Source organism: Aotus nancymaae, unplaced genomic scaffold, assembly GCF_030222135.1.
Source record: "Aotus nancymaae isolate 86718 unplaced genomic scaffold, 86718_ANA_hifiasm-v0.15.2.pri h1tg000058l, whole genome shotgun sequence".
Lineage (NCBI taxonomy): Eukaryota > Metazoa > Chordata > Mammalia > Primates > Aotidae > Aotus > Aotus nancymaae.
Window position 1 is genome coordinate 55,882,091 of NW_026988472.1, and position 18,549 is coordinate 55,900,639.

The 18,549-nt window shown below is 56.0% G+C and overlaps 1 protein-coding gene across 1 annotated transcript; it reads left to right on the forward strand.

Moving 5' to 3' along the window:
• The first annotated feature begins 341 nt into the window (after positions 1-341).
• Positions 342-17,393, forward strand: LOC135269964 (PI-PLC X domain-containing protein 1-like). The gene is made up of 6 exons (XM_064364639.1): positions 342-376; positions 8,082-8,220; positions 10,259-10,395; positions 13,718-13,846; positions 14,941-15,124; positions 17,158-17,393. The coding sequence occupies exons 2-6, from the start codon at positions 8,094-8,096 to the stop codon at positions 17,391-17,393; spliced, it is 813 nt and encodes a 270-aa protein (XP_064220709.1). The 5' UTR covers positions 342-376; positions 8,082-8,093.
• Positions 17,394-18,549: the final 1,156 nt, after the last annotated feature.

Consider the following 18,549-nt stretch of genomic DNA (forward strand, 5'->3'; position numbering starts at 1 on the left):
CCGCCCGACCCTCTGCCCATGTGCACCGTGGTCACTGCGCTCCGTGTCCCCGCGCCGCGCCCTCCCCTCTGCCCCAGGAACCGTGGTCACTGCGCTCCGTGTCCCCGCGCCCCGCCCGCCCCTCTGCCCATGTGCACCGCGGTCACTGCGCTCCGTGTCCCCGCGGCCCGCCCGCCCCTCTGCCCATGTGCACCGCGGTCACTGCGCTCCGTGTCCCCGCGCCCCGCCCGCCCCTCTGCCCATGTGCACCGCGGTCACTGCGCTCCGTGTCCCCGCGCCCCGCCCGCCTCTCTGCCCATGTGCACCGCGGTCACTGCGCTCCGTGTCCCTGCACCCCGGAAGCTGCCGGGAGCGCGGAGACTGCAGCGGCTGGAAGGTGAGTGGCAGCCTCGGGCTCCGGATGGCGGGAATGTGGGAGCGCGGGGAGGTTGTCACTCCTGCTCGTCCTCCCGGGACCCTTCGCCGGAGCGACGGCGGGACGTTCAGCGGGAGACTCGCCGGGGGTCTGTGCGCCGCGCGCCTGGCAGCTCCGGGCTCCCTGTGACCCTTGCAGGCCGGGACGCTCCTGGAGGGAGTTCTCTGCTGGGTCCGGGGGACCCCGTGCCCGGGACGGTGATGACGTTCTCCGCTGGGTCCGGGGGACCCCGTGCCCGGGACGGTGCTGACGTTCTCCGCTGGGTCCGGGGGACCCCGTGCCCGGGACGGTGCTGACGTTCTCCGCTGGGTCCGGGGGACCCCGTGCCCGGGACGGTGCTGACGTTCTCTGCTGGGTCCGAGGGACCCCGCGCCCGGGACGGTGATGACGTTCTCTGCTGGGTCCGGGGTACCCCGTGCCCGAGACGGTGCTGACGTTCTCTGCTGGGTCCGAGGGACCCTGTGCCCGCTGACGTTCTCTGCTGGGTCCGAGGCACCCCGTACCCGGGACGGTGATGACGTTCTCTGCTGGGTCCGGGGGACCCCGTGCCCGGGACGGTGATGACGTTCTCCGCTGGGTCCGGGGGACCCCGTGCCCGGGACGGTGCTGACGTTCTCCGCTGGGTCCGGGGACCCCGTGCCCGGGACGGTGCTGACGTTCTCTGCTGGGTCCGGGGGACCCCGTGCCCGGGACGGTGCTGACGTTCTCTGCTGGGTCCGGGGGACCCCGTGCCCGGGACTGTGTTGACGTTCTCTGCTGGGTCCGGGGGACCCCGTGCCCGGGACGGTGCTGACGTTCTCTGCTGGGTCCGCGGGACCCCGTGCCCGGGACGGTGCTGACGTTCTCTGCTGGGTCCGGGGGACCCCGTGCCCGGGACTGTGTTGACGTTCTCTGCTGGGTCCGGGGGACCCCGTGCCCGGGACGGTGCTGACGTTCTCTGCTGGATCCGAGGGACCCTGTGCCCGCTGACGTTCTCTGCTGGGTCCGGGAGACCCCGTGCCCGGGACGGTGCTGACGTTCTCTGCTGGATCCGAGGGACCCTGTGCCCGCTGACGTTCTCTGCTGGGTCCGGGGGACCCCGTGCCCGGGACGTGCTGACGTTCTCTGCTGGGTCCGGGGGACCCCGTGCCCGAGACGGTGCTGACGTTCTCTGCTGGGTCCGGGGGACCCCGTGCCCGGGACGGTGCTGACGTTCTCTGCTGGGTCCGGGGGACCCCGTGCCCGGGACGGTGCTGACGTTCTCTGCTGGGTCCGGGGGACCCCGTGCCCGGGACGGTGCTGACGTTCTCTGCTGGGTCCGGGGGACCCCGTGCCCGGGACTGTGTTGACGTTCTCTGCTGGGTCCGGGGGACCCCGTGCCCGGGACGGTGATGTTCTCTGCCTGGTCCGCGGGACCCCGTGCCCGGGACGGTGCTGACGTTCTCTGCTGGATCCGGGGGACCCTGTGCCCGCTGACGTTCTCTGCTGAGTCCGGGGGACCCCGTGCCCGGGACAGTGATGACGTTCTCTGCTGGGTCCGGGGGACCCCGTGCCCGGGACGGTGTTGACGTTCTCTGCTGGGTCCGGGGGACCCCGTGCCCGGGACGGTGTTGACGTTCTCTGCTGGGTCCGGGGGAACCCGTGCCCGGGACGGTGATGACGTTCTCTGCTGGGTCCGGGGGACCCCGTGCCCGGGACGGTGTTGACGTTCTCTGCTGGGTCCGGGGGACCCCGTGCCCGGGACAGTGCTGACGTTCTCTGCTGGGTCCGGGGGACCCCGTGCCCGGGACGGTGATGATGTTCTCTGCTGGGTCCGAGGGACCCCGTGCCCGGGACGGTGATGACGTTCTCTGCTGGGTCCGAGGTGCACGGGATAGCGCGGCCGTGGGGACCCCAACCCAGGCGGAGCCGAAGGAGTTAAGAAATGCACACAGAGAAAATAAAACGTGGTTTCCCAGTGTGGGGATCGGGGGTGAGACTGTGATCCTCGTATTCTTTTTTTATTATTTTATTTTATTTTGTTCCTCAGCTGGATCTTTTTTGCTGCTCGGTTATTTTATTTTTATTTATTTAGTTTTAAAATTTTTATTTTTTTTAAAAAAAAGACGGGGTTTCACCATGTTGGTCAGTCTGGTCTTGAACTCCCGACCTCAGGTGATCCGCCCTCCTCGGCCTCCAAAGTGCTTGGATTACAGCTGGGAGCCACCACGCCCGGCCAGTTTTTTAATTTAAAAAAAAAAAATTTTTTAAAGGCGGAGTTTGACCGTGTTGGCCAGTCTGGTCTCGATCTCTTGACCTCGTGATCCGCCCGCCTCGGCCTCCCAAAGTGCTGGGATGACAGGCCTGAGCCACTGAGCCCGGTCCCTCGTATTTATTCTTTACTTTCCAGTGACAAGTTGTTTTTTCCTTTTCTTTCTTTCTTTCTTTCTTTTTTTTTTTTGAGACAGAGTCTCTCCCTGACCTGGGCTGGAGTGCAGTGGTGTGATCTCGGCTCACTGCAACCTCCACTTCCCTGGTTCAAGCACTTCCCCTGCCTCAGCGTCCCCAGTAGCTGGGATTACAGGCGCACGCCAGCACGCCCGGCTAGTTTTTTTTTGCATTCTTAGTAGAGATGGGTTTCACCATGCTGCTCAAGCTGGTCTCGAACTCCTGACCTTGTGATCTGCCGTCTTCAGCCTCCCAAAGTGCTGGGACCGCAGGCACCACCTCCGGTGACAAGTTTTAAGGCAGGTGCTCTGTTCTTTGATCGGTTAAGGCTTAGCTATCTGGCAGCTAGTGTGTGTTCGCTACACGTGAAGATAAACTAGACCACGCTCTTTACTAAAGGAAGGCCGGGGCGGCGGCTCAAGCCTGTAATCCCAGCACTTTGGGAGGCTGAGGCGGGCGAATAACGAGGTCAAGAGATCGAGACCATCCTGAGCAAGACAGTGAAACCCTGTCTCTAAAAAAAAATATATAAGAAGAAGAATAGAGGAAAGAGTCCGATCTCCTGTGTTCAAAGCACGGATTCCTCTGGTGTGAGACGTATTCACACTGGTTAGTGTTTTATGAAGCTTTGAGCAGTTTTCTGCCGGAGTCTGGGCACTCACCTCCTTCCGTGGACTCAGCCAGCAGCTATTCCCTGCGTGCGTGGGTTCTGGGTGCGTGTCACGGCCACTCACGCCTCTGGGACGTGGGTCACAGCCACTCACGCCTCTGGGACGTGAGCTTCCGGAGGAGTCAGCGGGCGGGAAGGTGTGTGTGGGTGTGTCACCTGGCCTGGCGGGTCCCCGGGCTTCTGGGCCCGTCCGTCATCGGACTGTGGAGGCCACAGGGTGGAGAGGACCTGCCGAGGGAAGGTCAGTGCTCTGTGGGGTGGCCCCCAGACCCCAGGCAGATGTGCCGTCCGGACGACCGGCAGAGGGGGCCGGGGGTGGGGGCCACCTGGAGGCTGCTGCCTGCCGCATTGTGTCACATGTGGGGAGCGGTTGGGGGGACTTGGGGACAGGTGGGGACGCCCCTCAGTGCTCAGGGGAGCTGTGGTGTGATGGAGGGGTCGGGGGACGTGGGGACAGGTGGGACAGGAGGGGACGCCCCTCCATGGTCGGGGGAGCTGGGGTGTGATGGAGGAATCGGGGGGACATGGGGACAGGTGTGGGGCCAGGTGGGGACACCCCTCATGCTCAGGGAAGCTGGGGTGTGATGGAGGAATCGTGGGGACATGGGGACAGGTGTGGGGACAGGTGGGGATGCCCCTCATGGTCAGGAGACCTGGGGTGTGATGGAGGGTTCGTGGGGGATGTGGGGACAGGTGTGGGGACAGGAGGGGACGCCCCTCATGCTCAGGGGAGCTGGATGTGATGGAGGCGTCTCCAGCCAGAGGGGACGGACAGAAACGGGAGTAGGGAGTATGGCAGCAGCCGTAGCTGACGGAACCCTCTGGTGAGACCCCAGCACTCCTAAAAATACAAAGAATTATCCGGCAACGGTGGTGTGTGCCTGTAACCCCAGCTACTCTGGAGGCTGAGGCAGGAGAATTGCTTGAACCCGGGAGGGGAGGTTTCAGTGAGCCGAGATCGCACCACTGCACGCCAGCCTCGGAGACAAGCGTGAAACTCCCATCTAAAAACAACTTTTTTTTTTTTTTTTAGAGACACAGTGTCTCACTCTGCCTCCCGGACTAATTTTTTGTATTTTTAGTAGAAACGGGGATTTCTCCATGTTGGCCAGGCTGGTCTCGAAGTCCTGACCTCAGGTGATCCGCCCGCCTCGGCCTCCCAAAGTGCTGGGTTTCCAGGCGTGAGCAGCTGCACCTGGCTAAGAGCAACTAATTCCTAACTCCTCCTGTGTTTGGGGCCCAAGGTGGGTTTGCAGTTTGGAGTCTGCTGAGGCGAGTCTCTTCTCTAGGAGATGGGGGCTCCTTCCCTTCCTCCATGTCCCATTTCTGTGTTTTTTTTTTTTTTTTTTTTTTTTTTGAGACAGAGTCTCGCTCTGTCACCCAGGCTGGAATGCGGTAACATGATCTCAGCTCATTGCAGCCTCCGCCTTCTGGCTTCAAATGGTTTTCCTGCCTCAGCCTACCAAGTAGCTGGGATCACAGGCATGTGCCATGACACCCGGATACCTTTTCTATTTTTAGTCGACATGGAGTTTCACCATGTTGGCCAGGCTGGTCTTGAACTCCTGACCTCAGGTGGTCTGTGTGCCTCAGCCTCTGAAAGTTCTGGGATTACAGGTGTGACCCAGCACACCCGGGCCCTCCTGGGTCCCATTTCTAAGAGGACACCCCAGGTCCATCTGGAACATTCCTCAGATCTGAAACTGTCAACAGACTGATTTAGTCCTTAAAAATCTTACATACAACTGGGCACAGTGGCTCGTGCCTGTAATCCCAGCACTCTGGGAGGCCAACATGGGTGGATCACCTGATGTCGGAAGTTCAAGACCAGCCTGGCCAACGTGGTGAAACCTTGTTTCTACCAAAAATACAAAAATTAGCTGGACATGGTGGTGCGTGCCTGTAATCCTAGCTACTTGGAAAGCTGAGGCAGGAGAATCGCCTGAACCTGATGGCAGAGTTTGCAGTGAGCTGAGATTGCGCCACCGCACTCCTGCCTGGGCAACAGAGCAAGACTACATCTCAAAAAAAAAAAGAAAGAAAGAAAGAAAGAAAGAAAGGAAAAAAACATAGGAAGGGCAGAATGGCCATGTTCCTGCTGATGTGACAATATCCAGACTCAAATGTGCCTATGGAAGGCATCTTCCAACCAACTGTTGAAAGGAGAGCTGTCCCATCAGAGAAGTAGCTTAGAGCCTGATTTAATTTAATTTAATTTGATTTTATAGAGACGGGTTTCTCCATGTTGGTTAGGCTGGTCTTGAACTCCCAACCTCAGGTGATCTGCCTACCTCAGCATCACACAGTGCTGGGATTACAGTCGCCCGCCACCACGCCTGGCTAATTTTCCTACTTTTAGTAGAGACAGGGTTTCACCATATTGGTCAGGCTGGTTTTGAACTCCTGACCTCAGGTGATCCACCCGCCTCGGCCTCCAAAGTGCTTGGATTACAGGTGTGAGCCACCATGCCTGGCTAATTTTCCTACTTTTAGTAGAGATGGGGTTTCAACACGTTGGCCAGGCTGGTCGCGAACTCTTGAACTCGTGATCTGCCCACCTCGGCCTCCCAAGGCCAGAACCTCACGTTTAACGCTAGGAGAGGGGAATGAAGAGGCGGGCAGAGGACTGGCGATGTGTGTGATGAAGAGGGTTTCTATTTCCACTAGGAGGCGCTGTTGGCTTAGAAATACCACGTGCTGGTCACAGCATGAGCACGTTTAGGTGAAATGACCGGGACGCACGTGGAGTGGTTTTAAGGAGCGGAGTTTATTAGTCCAGAAAGGAGGGAAGAAGAAAAGCGCTCCCGGCTACAGAGACAGAGAGGGATTCTAATAATAATGAGAAACCCTGGCCGGGTGCGGTGCCTCACACCTGTCATCCCAGCACTTTGGGAGGCCGAGGCGGGTGGATCACCTGAGGTCACGAGTTCAAGACCAGCCTGGCCAACATGGTGCAAAACCTCGTTTCTACTAAAAATACAAAAAAAAATAGCCTGGTGTGGTGGCGGGTGCCTGTAATCCCGGCTACTTGGGAGGCTGAGGCAGGAGGATCGCTCAGACCCAAGATCGTGCCACTGCACTCCGGCCTGGGCAACACAGCGAGATGCCATCTCAAAACAGAACAGAACAAAACCTGTTTTCCATGTTTTTTTTTGTTTTTGTTTTTGTTTTTGACACAGAGTCTCACTCCATCGCCAGGCGCCAGGCTAGAGTGCAGTGGTGCGATCTCGGCTCACTGCAACCTCTGCCTCCCGGGTTCAAGCAATTCTCCTGCCTCAGCCTCCCTAGTAGCTGGGATTACAGGCGCCCACCACCAGGCCTAGCTAAGTTTTTTGTATGTTTAGTAGAGACGGGGTTTCACCATGTTGGCCAGGATGGTCTCGATCTCTCGACCTCGTGATCCATCCGCCTCGGCCTCCCAAAGTGCTGGGATGACAGGCGTGAGCCACGGCGCCCGGACTTGTTTTCCTTGTTTTATAAGCCTGGGAACCTTCCTCAGAGAGATTTCCCATACCAGGGCCCGATACCCCAACAGATGGAGGCGGAGCCCCTGTGGGGGCCAGGCTGGGAGGTGCAGGACCTGGGCCCCCCCCCAGGAAGTGCATTACGTGGCTCTTTCACACCCAGGATTGAGGCCCCCGTGCCTGGTACACCCCACATATGGGAAACCCCACAGCTGGGAGACGCCCTGGAATCACCTATGGGGACCTTTTCACTGTCCTAGGCAGCAGGCTTTAACATATGATCTCAGGGTGGGGGCTCCCCAGAAGGCAAGAGATATGCTGCAGTCACCCCAGGAAAGAGGCCTTGCGAACTCCTTGTTGGGGTGGGGGTTGCCCCGGGTGGCTCTGGACCTCTGTCTGTTTCCCTCTCTTTCTCTCTCTCTCTCGGTTCCAAGAGAACTCTTCCATGACACTGTCGGGTTCTGCAAACGGGGCCCCGCAAATTAAACTGTGGGAAGGAAAAAAAAATTCCTCTTCAAAGTTTTGTTTCTTAATAAAAATTCATAAGTGTTAGAAATAATAGTTTTAAACATTTCCTTCAAAAGCCTTCCCTTTTTGCTGGAAGCCCCATCCTAAGTAGCTGTTAGACACGCCGTGCTCACAGGCACGCAGTACATTCTACGTCCCTGTACTTTCACCGAGGTATCACTGCTGGACGTGCTCACAGGCGTGTCCCAGCTCTCCATGGCTTTCACCTGTTTAGAAAAGTTTTAAGTTGTCAGCCAGTCAGGTTTTAGTTTAGATGGTGAGGTCTGGCTCCGGCCCAGGGAGATCAGACACGGCAGGAAGGACGAACCTACACGTGTCAGGGATAAATGTGTGTGTTTTCCTTTGTTCATTGTACTCTCTTGGCACGATGGCTAGTGAGGGTCCCCTTTCTGCAGGAAGTTAGCTAATTTTTGTATTTTTAGTAGAGATAGGGTTTCACCATGTTGGCCAGGCTGGTCTCGAACTCCTGACCTCGTGATCCGCCCGCCTCGGCCTCCCAAAGTGCTGGGATGACAGACATGAGGCACTGTGCCTGCCGACAGCACAAATGTAACCACGGAAAAACCTCTTCTCCTCTTCTCCTCTTCCTCTTCCTCAGGGTTCACCTCTGATGGGCGGGCAGGCGAGTGCTTCCAGCAGCTTCTCAGGCCTGGGCTGCAGAAATGCGAACGAGGACTGGATGTCGGCGCTGTGTCCCCGGCTCTGGGATGTGCCCCTCCACCACCTCTCCATCCCAGGTGAGGGCGGGAGGGCCGGGGGTCGTTGCCCCGTGTTCCCCAGTGGAGGTGCCAGCTGTAGGAGCAATCCTGGGTGTAGGGAAATCCCACAAAGCACGCTGATGTGGACACACATGCACAGTGCACACATGTGTGCGTATACATACACACATAGGCATGGGTGTGCACACACATATACACCACCATTGACACACGTGCATAACTTGCATTATACACAGGTACACACGTGTGCATATACATACATAGGCATGGGTGTGCAGACACACACCACCATGCACATACGTGCATAATGTAGTCACAGGTATGCACACATGCACATAGGTACACACACATATACACATGCACACACATGCGCATAGGTATGCTCACACATGCACACGTGCACATAGGTACACACACTTATACACATGCACACACATGCACATACGTATGTGCACACGTGCACATAGGTACACACGTATACACATGCACACACACATGCACATAGATATACGCACACACAGGCACATGTGCATAGAATGCACACATATGAGCAAACATGTATACACATGTATATGCACACGCATGTAGGTGTGCACATATGCACACATGTATATACACATACACACATGCACATAGGCATGAGTATCCACACACATGCACGCATGTACTCATCTATATGCACAGATATAAGTACACACACATGCACACGTGCACATAGGTACACACGTATACACATGCACACACACATGCACATAGATATACGCACACACAGGCACATGTGCATAGAATGCACACATTTGAGCAAACATGTATACACATGTATATGCACACGCATGTAGGTGTGCACATATACACACATGTATATACACATACACACATGCACATAGGCATGAGTATCCACACACATGCACGCATGTACTCATATATATATGCACAGATATAAGTACACACACATGCACACGTGCACATAGGTACACACGTACACACATGCACACACACATGCACATAGATATACGCACACACAGGCACATGTGCATAGAATGCACACATATGAGCACACATGTATACACATGTATATGCACACACATGTAGGTTTGCACATATGCACACATGTATATACGCATACACATATGCACATAGGCATGAGTACCCACACACATGCACGCATGTACTCATATATATGCACAGATATAAGTACACACACACATGCACACGTGCACATAGATACACGCATGCACATATGTATACACACTTGCACATATGCATGGATATGCACACAAGCATACAGATACGTGCATGCATGTACTCGTATATACACGCACACAGGTAGAAGCACACACACACTTGCACGTGTGCAGATACATACATGCTCTGGGGGGAGGCCGCTTCCCGCCTCTCCTAGCTCCTGGGGGCGCCAGGTGTCCTGGGCCTGTGGCCCCATCGCTCCAGCTCTGTGTCCGTATTCATGAGGTCTTCTCTGTGTCTCTGTTTCCTCCTCTTTTTTTTTTTTTTTGAGACTGAGTCTTGCTCTGTCACCCAGGCTGCAGTGCAGGGGTGCGATCTCAGCTCCCTGCGACCTCCCCTCCTAGGTTCAAGCGATCCTCCTGCCTCAGCCTCCTGAGTAGCTGGAACTGCAGGCTCCCGCCACTGCGTCCAGCGAATTTTTGTACTTTTAGTAGAGACGGGGTTTCGCCATGTTGGTCAGCCTGGTCTCGATCTCCTGACCTCGTGATCCGCCCACTTCGACCTACCACAGTGCTGGGCACAGATGTGAGCCACTACGCCCGGCCTCTCTGTCTCTCAGATGGACACCTGTGACCGTATTTGGGACATGCCCTACTCAAGCGTGACCTCACTTCAGCTTAATGACATCCGAGGGGACCCTGTTCCCACACGGGTTTGTCCTCAGGTTCCAGTGGATGGGAGTTTCGGGGGACAGCGTCCACCCAGCCCCGCCATGCCTGTGCCTGTGCTGTAAACCTGACGCTGAGTGACTCACAGCGGGCGGCGGGGATGGGGCTGACGGGTGACATGCCCGCGTGTGCTCTGCCCGCAGGGAGCCATGACACCATGACGTACTGCCTCAACAAGAAGTCACCCATTTCCCAGGAGGAGTCCCGGCTGCTGCAGCTGCTCAACAAGGCTTTCCCCTGCATTACGCGCCCCGTGGTGCTGCAATGGTCCGTCACCCAGGTAGGCTCTGCATCCCATGATGCTGAGATGGTCTCTGTCCCAGGTAGGGACTGAGTGATGCTGAGATGTCCCCTGTCCTACATAGGGACGGAGTGATGCTGAGATGTCCCCTGTCCTACGTAGGGACGGAGTGATGCTGAGATGGTCCCTGTCCCAGGTAGGGACTGAGTGATACTGAGATGGTCCCTGTCCCAGGTAGGGACGGAGTGATGCTGAGACGGTCCCTGTCCCAGGTAGGGACGGAGTGATGCTGAGATGGTCCCTGTCCCAGGTAGGGTGTGAGTGATGCTGAGACGCTCCGTGTCCCAGGTAGGGACTGAGTGATACTGAGCTGGTCCCTGTCCCAGGTAGGGATGGAGTGATGCTGAGATGGCCCCTATCCCAGGTAGGGACTGAGCGATGCTGACATGGTCGTTACCCAGGTAGGGTCTGGGCCCCGTGATGCTGAAATGCTCCGTCACTCAGGTAAGGTCTGATTGGGTCCCCAAGGGCTCAGGAGGCAGAGCATGGCCGCACATTTGCAGGGAGATAGGATTAAACACAGAACCTCTGCCTGCCCAGAGCCCCCTCCCCGAAGGAAGAAGAGAGGGTCCCCATGTTGTTACGTTGTATTATGTTAACTTGTTTTTGAGACGGAGTTTTACTCAGTGGCCCAGGCTGGAGTGCAGTGGTGCGATCTCAGCTCACTGCAACCTCCACCTCCCGGGTTCAAGCAATTCTGTGCCTCAGCCTCCCGAGTAGCTGGGATTGTAGGCGCCCGCCACCACGCCCGGCTGATTTTTACATTTTTCAGTAGGTACGAAGTTTCACTATCTTGCCCAGGCTGCTGTTGAAATCCTGACCTCGTGATCTGCCAACCTCAGCCTCCCAAAGTGCTGGGATTACAGACATGAGCCACAGCACGCGGCCTCTTTTCTTTCTTTCATTTTTATTTGTTTATTTATTTTTCTTTTGAGATGGAGTATTGCTCTGTTCTCCAGGCGGGAATGCAGTGGCGCGATCTCAGCTCACTGCAACCTCCGCCTCCCAGGTTCAAGCCATTCTCTCCCCCCTCAGCATCCTGAGTAGCTGGGACTACAGGCTCACCTAGCATTCTTTTGGTATTTTTAGTAGAGTTGGCATTTTAGCATGTTGGCAAGGCTGGTTTTGAACTCCTGACCTCAGGTGATCCACCCGCCTCGGCCTCCCAAAGTGCCAGGATTACAGGTGCACCCAGATTCTTGGGAATATGGCCTTGTCTGTCATCCAGGCTGGAGTAGACGGTGTGATCAGAGCTCACTGCAGCCTCCGCCTTCCCAGTTTACATGATCCTCCTGCCTCAGCCTCCTGAGTAGCTGGGATTATGGGCGCGTGCCATCATGCCTGGCTACCTTCCTTAAATTTCTTTTTTTTTTTTTTTTTTAAAGACGGGGTCTCACCATGGTGGTCAGGCTGGTCTTGAGCTGCTAACTTCAAATGATCCACCTGCCTCAGCCTCCTGAGTAGCTGGGATTATGGGCATGTGCCATCATGCCTGGCTACCTTTCTTTACTTTCTTTTTTTTTTTTTTGAGATGGAGTTTCACTCTCGTTACCCAGGCTGGAGTGCAATGGCGCGATCTCGGCTCACCGCAACCTCCGCCTCCTGGGTTCAGGCAATTCTCCTGCCTCAGCCTCCCGAGTAGCTGGGACTACAGGTGTGCGCCACCATGCCTGGCTAATTTTGTATTTTTAGTAGAAACGGATGTTGACCAGGATGGTCTTGATCTCTTGACCTCGTGATCCACCCACCTCGGCCTCCCAAAGTGCTGGGATTACAGGCATGAGCCACTGCGCCCAGCCTTTTCTTTAATTTTTTTTTTTTTTTTTTTTGAGACGGAGTTTCTCTCTTGTTACCCAGGCTGGAGTGCAATGGCGCGATCTCGGCTCACCGCAACCTTCGCCTCCCAGGTTCAAGCAATTCTCCTGCCTCAGCCTCCTGAGTAGCTGGAATTACAGGCACCCACCACCATGCCTGGTTTTTTTTTGTATTTTTGTAGAGATGGGGTTTCACCATGTTGGCCAGGCTGGTGTTGAACTCCTGACCTCATGATCCACCCGCCTCGGCCTCCCAAAGTGCTGGGATTACAGGCCTGGGCCATCGCAACCAGCCCCTATTTCACCTTTTTATGTTAATAATTTTGCCACTCCTGGCCAGGCATGGAGGTTCATGTTTGCAATCCCAGCACTCTGGGAGGCCGAGGCGGGCGGATCACCTGAGGTCAGGAGTTCGAGACCAGCCTGGCCAACATGGAGAAACCCCGTGTCTACTAAAAATACAAAAATTAGCCAGGTGTGGTGACGTGTGTCTGTATTCCCAGGTACTCGGGAGGCTGAGCAGGAGAATCTCTTTTTTTTTTCTCTTTTTTTTTGAGACCGAGTTTCGCTCTTTTTACCCAGGCTGGAGTGCAATGGCGCGATCTTGGCTCACCGCAACCTCCGCCTCCTGGGTTCAGGCAATTCTCCTGCCTCAGCCTCCCGAGTAGCTGGGATTACAGGCACGCACCACCACACCCGGCTAATTTTTTGTATTTTTAGTAGAGATGGGGTTTCACCATGTTGACCAGGATGGTCTCGATCTCTCGACCTTGTGATCCACCCGCCTCGGCCTCCCAAAGTGCTGGGATTACAGGTGTGAGCCACTGCACCCGGCCCCAGGAGAATCTCTTGAACCCGAGGCAGATGAATCACAAGGTCAGGGGTTCAAGACCATCCTGGCCAATATGGTGAAACCCCGCCTCTACTAAAAATACAAAAAAAAAAAAAAAATTAGCTGGGCATGATGGTGGGCACCTGTCATCCCAGCTACTTGGGAGGCCGAGGCAGAAGAATCGCTTGAACCCAGGAGGCGAAGGTAGCAGTGAGCCGAGATCACGTCAGTGCACTCCAGCCTGGGTGACAGAGCAAGAATCCGTCTCCAAAAAGAAAAAAAAATTTATCAGGCCGGGCGCGGTGGGTCACAGCTATAATCCCAGCACTCTGGGAGGCCGAGGCAGGCAGATCACCTGAGGTCAGGACTTTGAGACCAGCCTGACCAACATGGTGAAACCCCGTCTCTATTAAAAATAGAAAAATTAGCCGGACGTGGTGGCGGGTACCTGTAATCCCACCTACTCGGGAGACTGAGGCAAGAGAATCGTTTGAACCTGGAGGGTGGAGGCTGCAGTGAGCCGAGATCACGTCTCTGCACTCCAGCCTGGATGACAGAGCGAGACTCCGTCTGAAGAAAATAAACCAGGGTGTGCAGTATGAGCCCTGAAGCCACGGCGGCCAGCAGGGAGACATGACGGACCCTCCGCCCACAGGTGCTGGACGTCACGGAGCAGCTGGACGCCGGCGTGCGGTACCTAGACCTGCGGATTGCGCACATGCTGGACGGCTCCGAGAAGAACCTGCAGTTTGTCCACATGCTGTACACCACGGCGCTGGTGGAGGTACGGCCGGGCTGGGGGACGCACGGGAGCGCTGAGGAGGCGGCCGGCCTCCCGTGGGGAACGAGACGGCCATGGGGACGGGAGGTTCCTGACCTTTAGTGGGATGACGATGTCAGCTGCAGGGCCAGACAAGAGACCAGGAGACGCTGAGGCCTGCTGACCTGTTAGGACCAGGTACTTTTTTTTCCTTTTGGAGACGGAGTCTCGCTCTGTCACCAGGCTGGAGTGCAGTGGCGCGATCTCGGCTCACTGCGACCTCCGCCTCCCGGGTTCAAGTGACTCTCCTGCCTCAGCCTCCCGAATAGTTGGGACTACAGGCGCCCGCCATCACGCCTGGCTATTTTTGTATTTTTAGTAGAGACGGGGTTTCGCCATGTTGGCCAGGCTGGTCTCAAACTCCTGACCTCAGGTGATCCACCCGCCTCGGCCTCCCAGAGTGCTGGGATGACATGGGTGAGCCACCACGCCTGGCTGAGTTGGCTCGCTGCAGCCTCCTGTCTGCAGGAGGATACACCTGTCTCAGCTTACCAACTACCTCTAGCTTGGACTAGAGGTGTGAACCACCACACCTAATTCTTTAATTCTTATTTTTTGTAGCCATGTTGCCCAGGCTAATTTCAAACTCTTGGGCTGAAGGCAATCCTCTGGGATCGGCCTCCGCCTCCTCCCAAAGCACCAGATTTTTTGAGACAGAGTTTTGCTCTGTCGCCCAGGCTAGAGTGCAATGGCACGATCTCAGCTCACCGCAATTTCCACTTCCTGGGTTCAAGCGATTCTCCTGCCTCAGCCGCCTCAGTAGCTGGGATTATAGGCGCCCACCACTACTGTTTAGTAGAGACAGGGTTTCACCATGTTGGCCAGGCTGGTCTTGAACTCCCGAGCTCGTGATCCACCCGCCTCAGCCTCCCAAAGTGTTTGGATGACAGGCATGAGCCACCGTGCCCGGCCAGAATTTCACGTGTGGTTTATAGCACACGTGTTGGGTCCTCCTCCCTCCGCAGCGTCCCGACTTCCTGGCCTTCCTCCGTCCCGGGTGCCCCCACGTCCCCGGCTCTCCTCTCTCCCGTGCACCGCTGAACCCTGGTTCTTGGCAGGAGATGCCGACGCTAAGGCAGCTGTGGGCACGGGGCCAGCAGGCCATCGTGTCCTATGAGGACGAGTGCTCCCTGGCCCGGCACCGGGAGCTGTGGCCGGGAATTCCCTACTGGTGGGGGAACAAGGTGAAGACGGACGCCCTCATCCGATACCTGGAGACGATGAAGAGCTGCGGCCGCCCAGGTACGAGGTCACGTCCCGTGGGGGTGGCGTCCACGCAGCCGCCCGTGACTCCCTGCTTCAGGCCGGGTGCACAGACTTGCCTTCACCTCTACGTGAAAACAATTTAAACGTAATCTGAGGCCGGGCACGGTGGCTCACACCTGTCATCCGAGCACTTTGGGAGGCCGAGGTGGGTGGATCACCTGAGGTCAGGAGCTCGAGACCAGCCTGGCCAACATGGTGAAACCCTGTCTCTACTAAAAAAAAAATTACCCAGGCGTGGTGGCGGGTGCCTCTCACCCCAGCTACTCAAGAGGCTGAGACACAAGAATCGCTTGAACCCGGGAGGCGGAGGTTGTAGTGAGCCGAGATCGCGCCACTGCGCTCCAGGCTGGGCAACAGAATAAAATTCCGTCTCAAAAAAAAACAAGAAACAAAAAACCCCAGCTGACAGGCTGGGCAAAGGAGCAGGATTTTGTTAACCTGGATTGTTGCCCTTACCCAGGAATGACGTTACACAGTTTAGAAATATGTATTTGTTTGTTTGTTTGTTTGTTTTTGAGACGGAGTTTCACTCTTGTCACCCAGGCTGGAGTGCAATGCCACTATCTCAGCTCACTGCGTCCTCCGCCTCCCAGGTTCAAGCGATTAAATTCTCCTGCCTCAGCCTCCCAAGTAGCTGGGATTACAGGCATGGGCCACCACGCCCAACTAATGTTTTGTATTTTTACCAGAGACGGGGTTTCACCATGTTGGTCAGGCTGGTCTCAAACTCCTGACCTCATATGATCCACCCGCCTCGGCCTCCCAAAGTGCTGGGATGACAGGCGTGAGCCACCGCGCCCGGCCTTAACCTTCTGCTGACTTTGCTGTCTTCTGGGCTTGGAGTGAGCTCAACTGGGCAACAGAGGGGCACGGGAACCTACCTACCCCTGGGGAAGCTCCTTCAAGCACACCCTGCAGCCCCCCTCGCCCCGCCCCCACACAGATTCTGGCTCAGCAGATCTAAGTGGACCCTCAAAATTTGCCTTTCTAATTATGCAGGGACCCCATTTCCACAATCACTGGTCAGTGTCAACACTATAAGCCTCATAACAAATGGCACAGACTTCGTGCCGAACACAGCAGCGTTCTTCTCTGTCTCCCACATGGGGATCAGGACGTGGACATCTTTGGGTCATTATTCTGTGTCCCACATGGAGAATAGGATGTGGACATCACTGGGGCCATGATTCTGTCTCACACATGGGGATTAGGATGTGGACATCTCTGGGGCCATTATTCTGTCTCCCACATGGGATTAGGATGTGGACATCTTTGGGGCCATTATTCTGTCTCCCACATGGGATTAGGACGTGGACATCTCTGGGGCCATTATTCTGTCTCCAACATGGGATTAGGACGTGGACATCTTTGGGGTCATTATTCTGTCTCCCACATGGGGATTAGGATGTGGACATCTCTGGGGCCATTATTCTGTCTCCCACATGGGATCAGGATGTGGACATCTTTGGGGCCATTATTCTGTCTCCCACATGGGGATTAGGATGTGGACATCTTTGGGTCATTATTCTTTCTCCCACATGGGATTAGGACGTGGACATCTTTGGGGTGATTACTCTGTCTCCCACATGGGATTAGGACGTGGACATCTTTGGGGCCATTATTCTGTCTCCCACATGGGATCAGGACGTGGACATCTTTGGGGCCATTATTCTGTCTCCCACATGGGATCAGGATGTGGACATCTTTGGGGTCATTATTCTGTCTCCCACGTGGGGATCAGGACGTGGACATCTTTGGGGCCATTATTCTGTCTCCCACATGGGATCAGGACGTGGACATCTTTGGGGTCATTATTCTGTCTCCCACATGGGATTAGGACGTGGACATCTTTGGGGTCATTATTCTGTCTCCCACATGGGGATCAGGATGTGGACATCTTTGGGGCCATTATTCCTGAGAATTGAACCTCTAACCATGTGGACAGGAGGGGTAAAGGGGAGGGTGGAGGCAGGTGGCTGTGTGACATCTCCCCGACCTCACTGTTCCAGGAGGGCTGTTTGTGGCCGGCATCAACCTCACTGAGAACCTGCAGTACATCCTGGCGCACCCGTCGGAGTCCCTGGAAAAGGTGACGGTGCCCAACCTGTTGCGCCTCCGCGCGTGGGTCCGGGAGCAGTGCCCGGGGCCGGGGTCCCACTGCACCAACGTCATTGCGGGAGACTTCGTCGGCGAGGACTTCGTCAGCGACGTGATCGCACTCAACCAGAAACTGCTGTGGTGCTGACGGAGACCCTTCCGAAGTCCGGGGCGCGGCGGCTGCAGGTTCATCCCCAACGTCCCAAGTATTGTGCCTTATGTGTGGGCCAGATGTTGGTGATCAGGGGATCCATCCTGTGCCTTTTTTCTTTTTGTTAAGGAAAAGAGACGGGGTCTTGCTGTGCTGGCCAGGCTGGTCTCGATGGGGTCTCGCTCTGCTGGCCAGGCTGGTCTCGATGGGGTCTCGCTGTGCTGGCCAGGCTGGTCTCGATGTGGTCTTGACTTCCTAGCCTCAAGTCATCCTCCCAGCTCGGCCTCCCGAAGTGATGGGATGACTTATTTCTGTATTCTTCCTGCTGTGCCGTCTGCAGCCCTCACCAAGCCCCAGAAACATGGCCCTCCCACAAGTCACTAATTGCTAAACACAGTAACAACCCCCTTGGGAGCTGGCCTCCCCCGTGCAAGCCAGGAAACCCCTCGGCTAGCTCCCACACGCCAAGTCAGTACTTCCTTTTTTGAGACAGAGTCTCGCGCTGTCGCCCAGGCTGGAGTGCGGTGGCGCGATCTCGGCTCACTGCAACCTCCGCCTCCCGAGTTCAAGCGATTCTCCTGCCTCAGCCTCCCGAGTAGCTGGGATTACAGGCTTCTGCCACCACCACGCCCGGCTCATTTTTGTAGTTTTAGCAGACACGATGTTTCACCACGTTGGCCACGCTGGTTTTGAACTCCTCACGTCAGGTGATCCGCCCGCCTCAGCCTCCCAAATGTTGGGATTAGAGGCGTGAGCGACCGTGCCCAGCTCGATATTTCTTGCAATTATTTTTAGGGACAGGGTCTTGCTCTGTTGCCCAGGCTAGAGTGCAGTGGTGCAATCATAGGTCACTCGGCCTCAACCTCCTGGGATCAAGTGATCCTCTCCCCTCAGCCTCCCGAGTAGCTGGGACTACAGGTGCACACCCCCACACCCAGCAGATCTGTGTAATTTTGGTAGAGACGGCATTTCACCATGTTGCAGAGTCTGGTTTCAAATTCCTGGGCTGCAGGGATCCTGCTGTCTTACCTTCCAGAGTAGCTAGGACCACAGCTTTGCGCCAGCATTCCCATTTATTTTTCCGTAGAGACATGTTGTCCAGGCTGGTCTCAAACTCCTGGGCTCAGGTAATCCTCCCACCTCAACCTCCCAT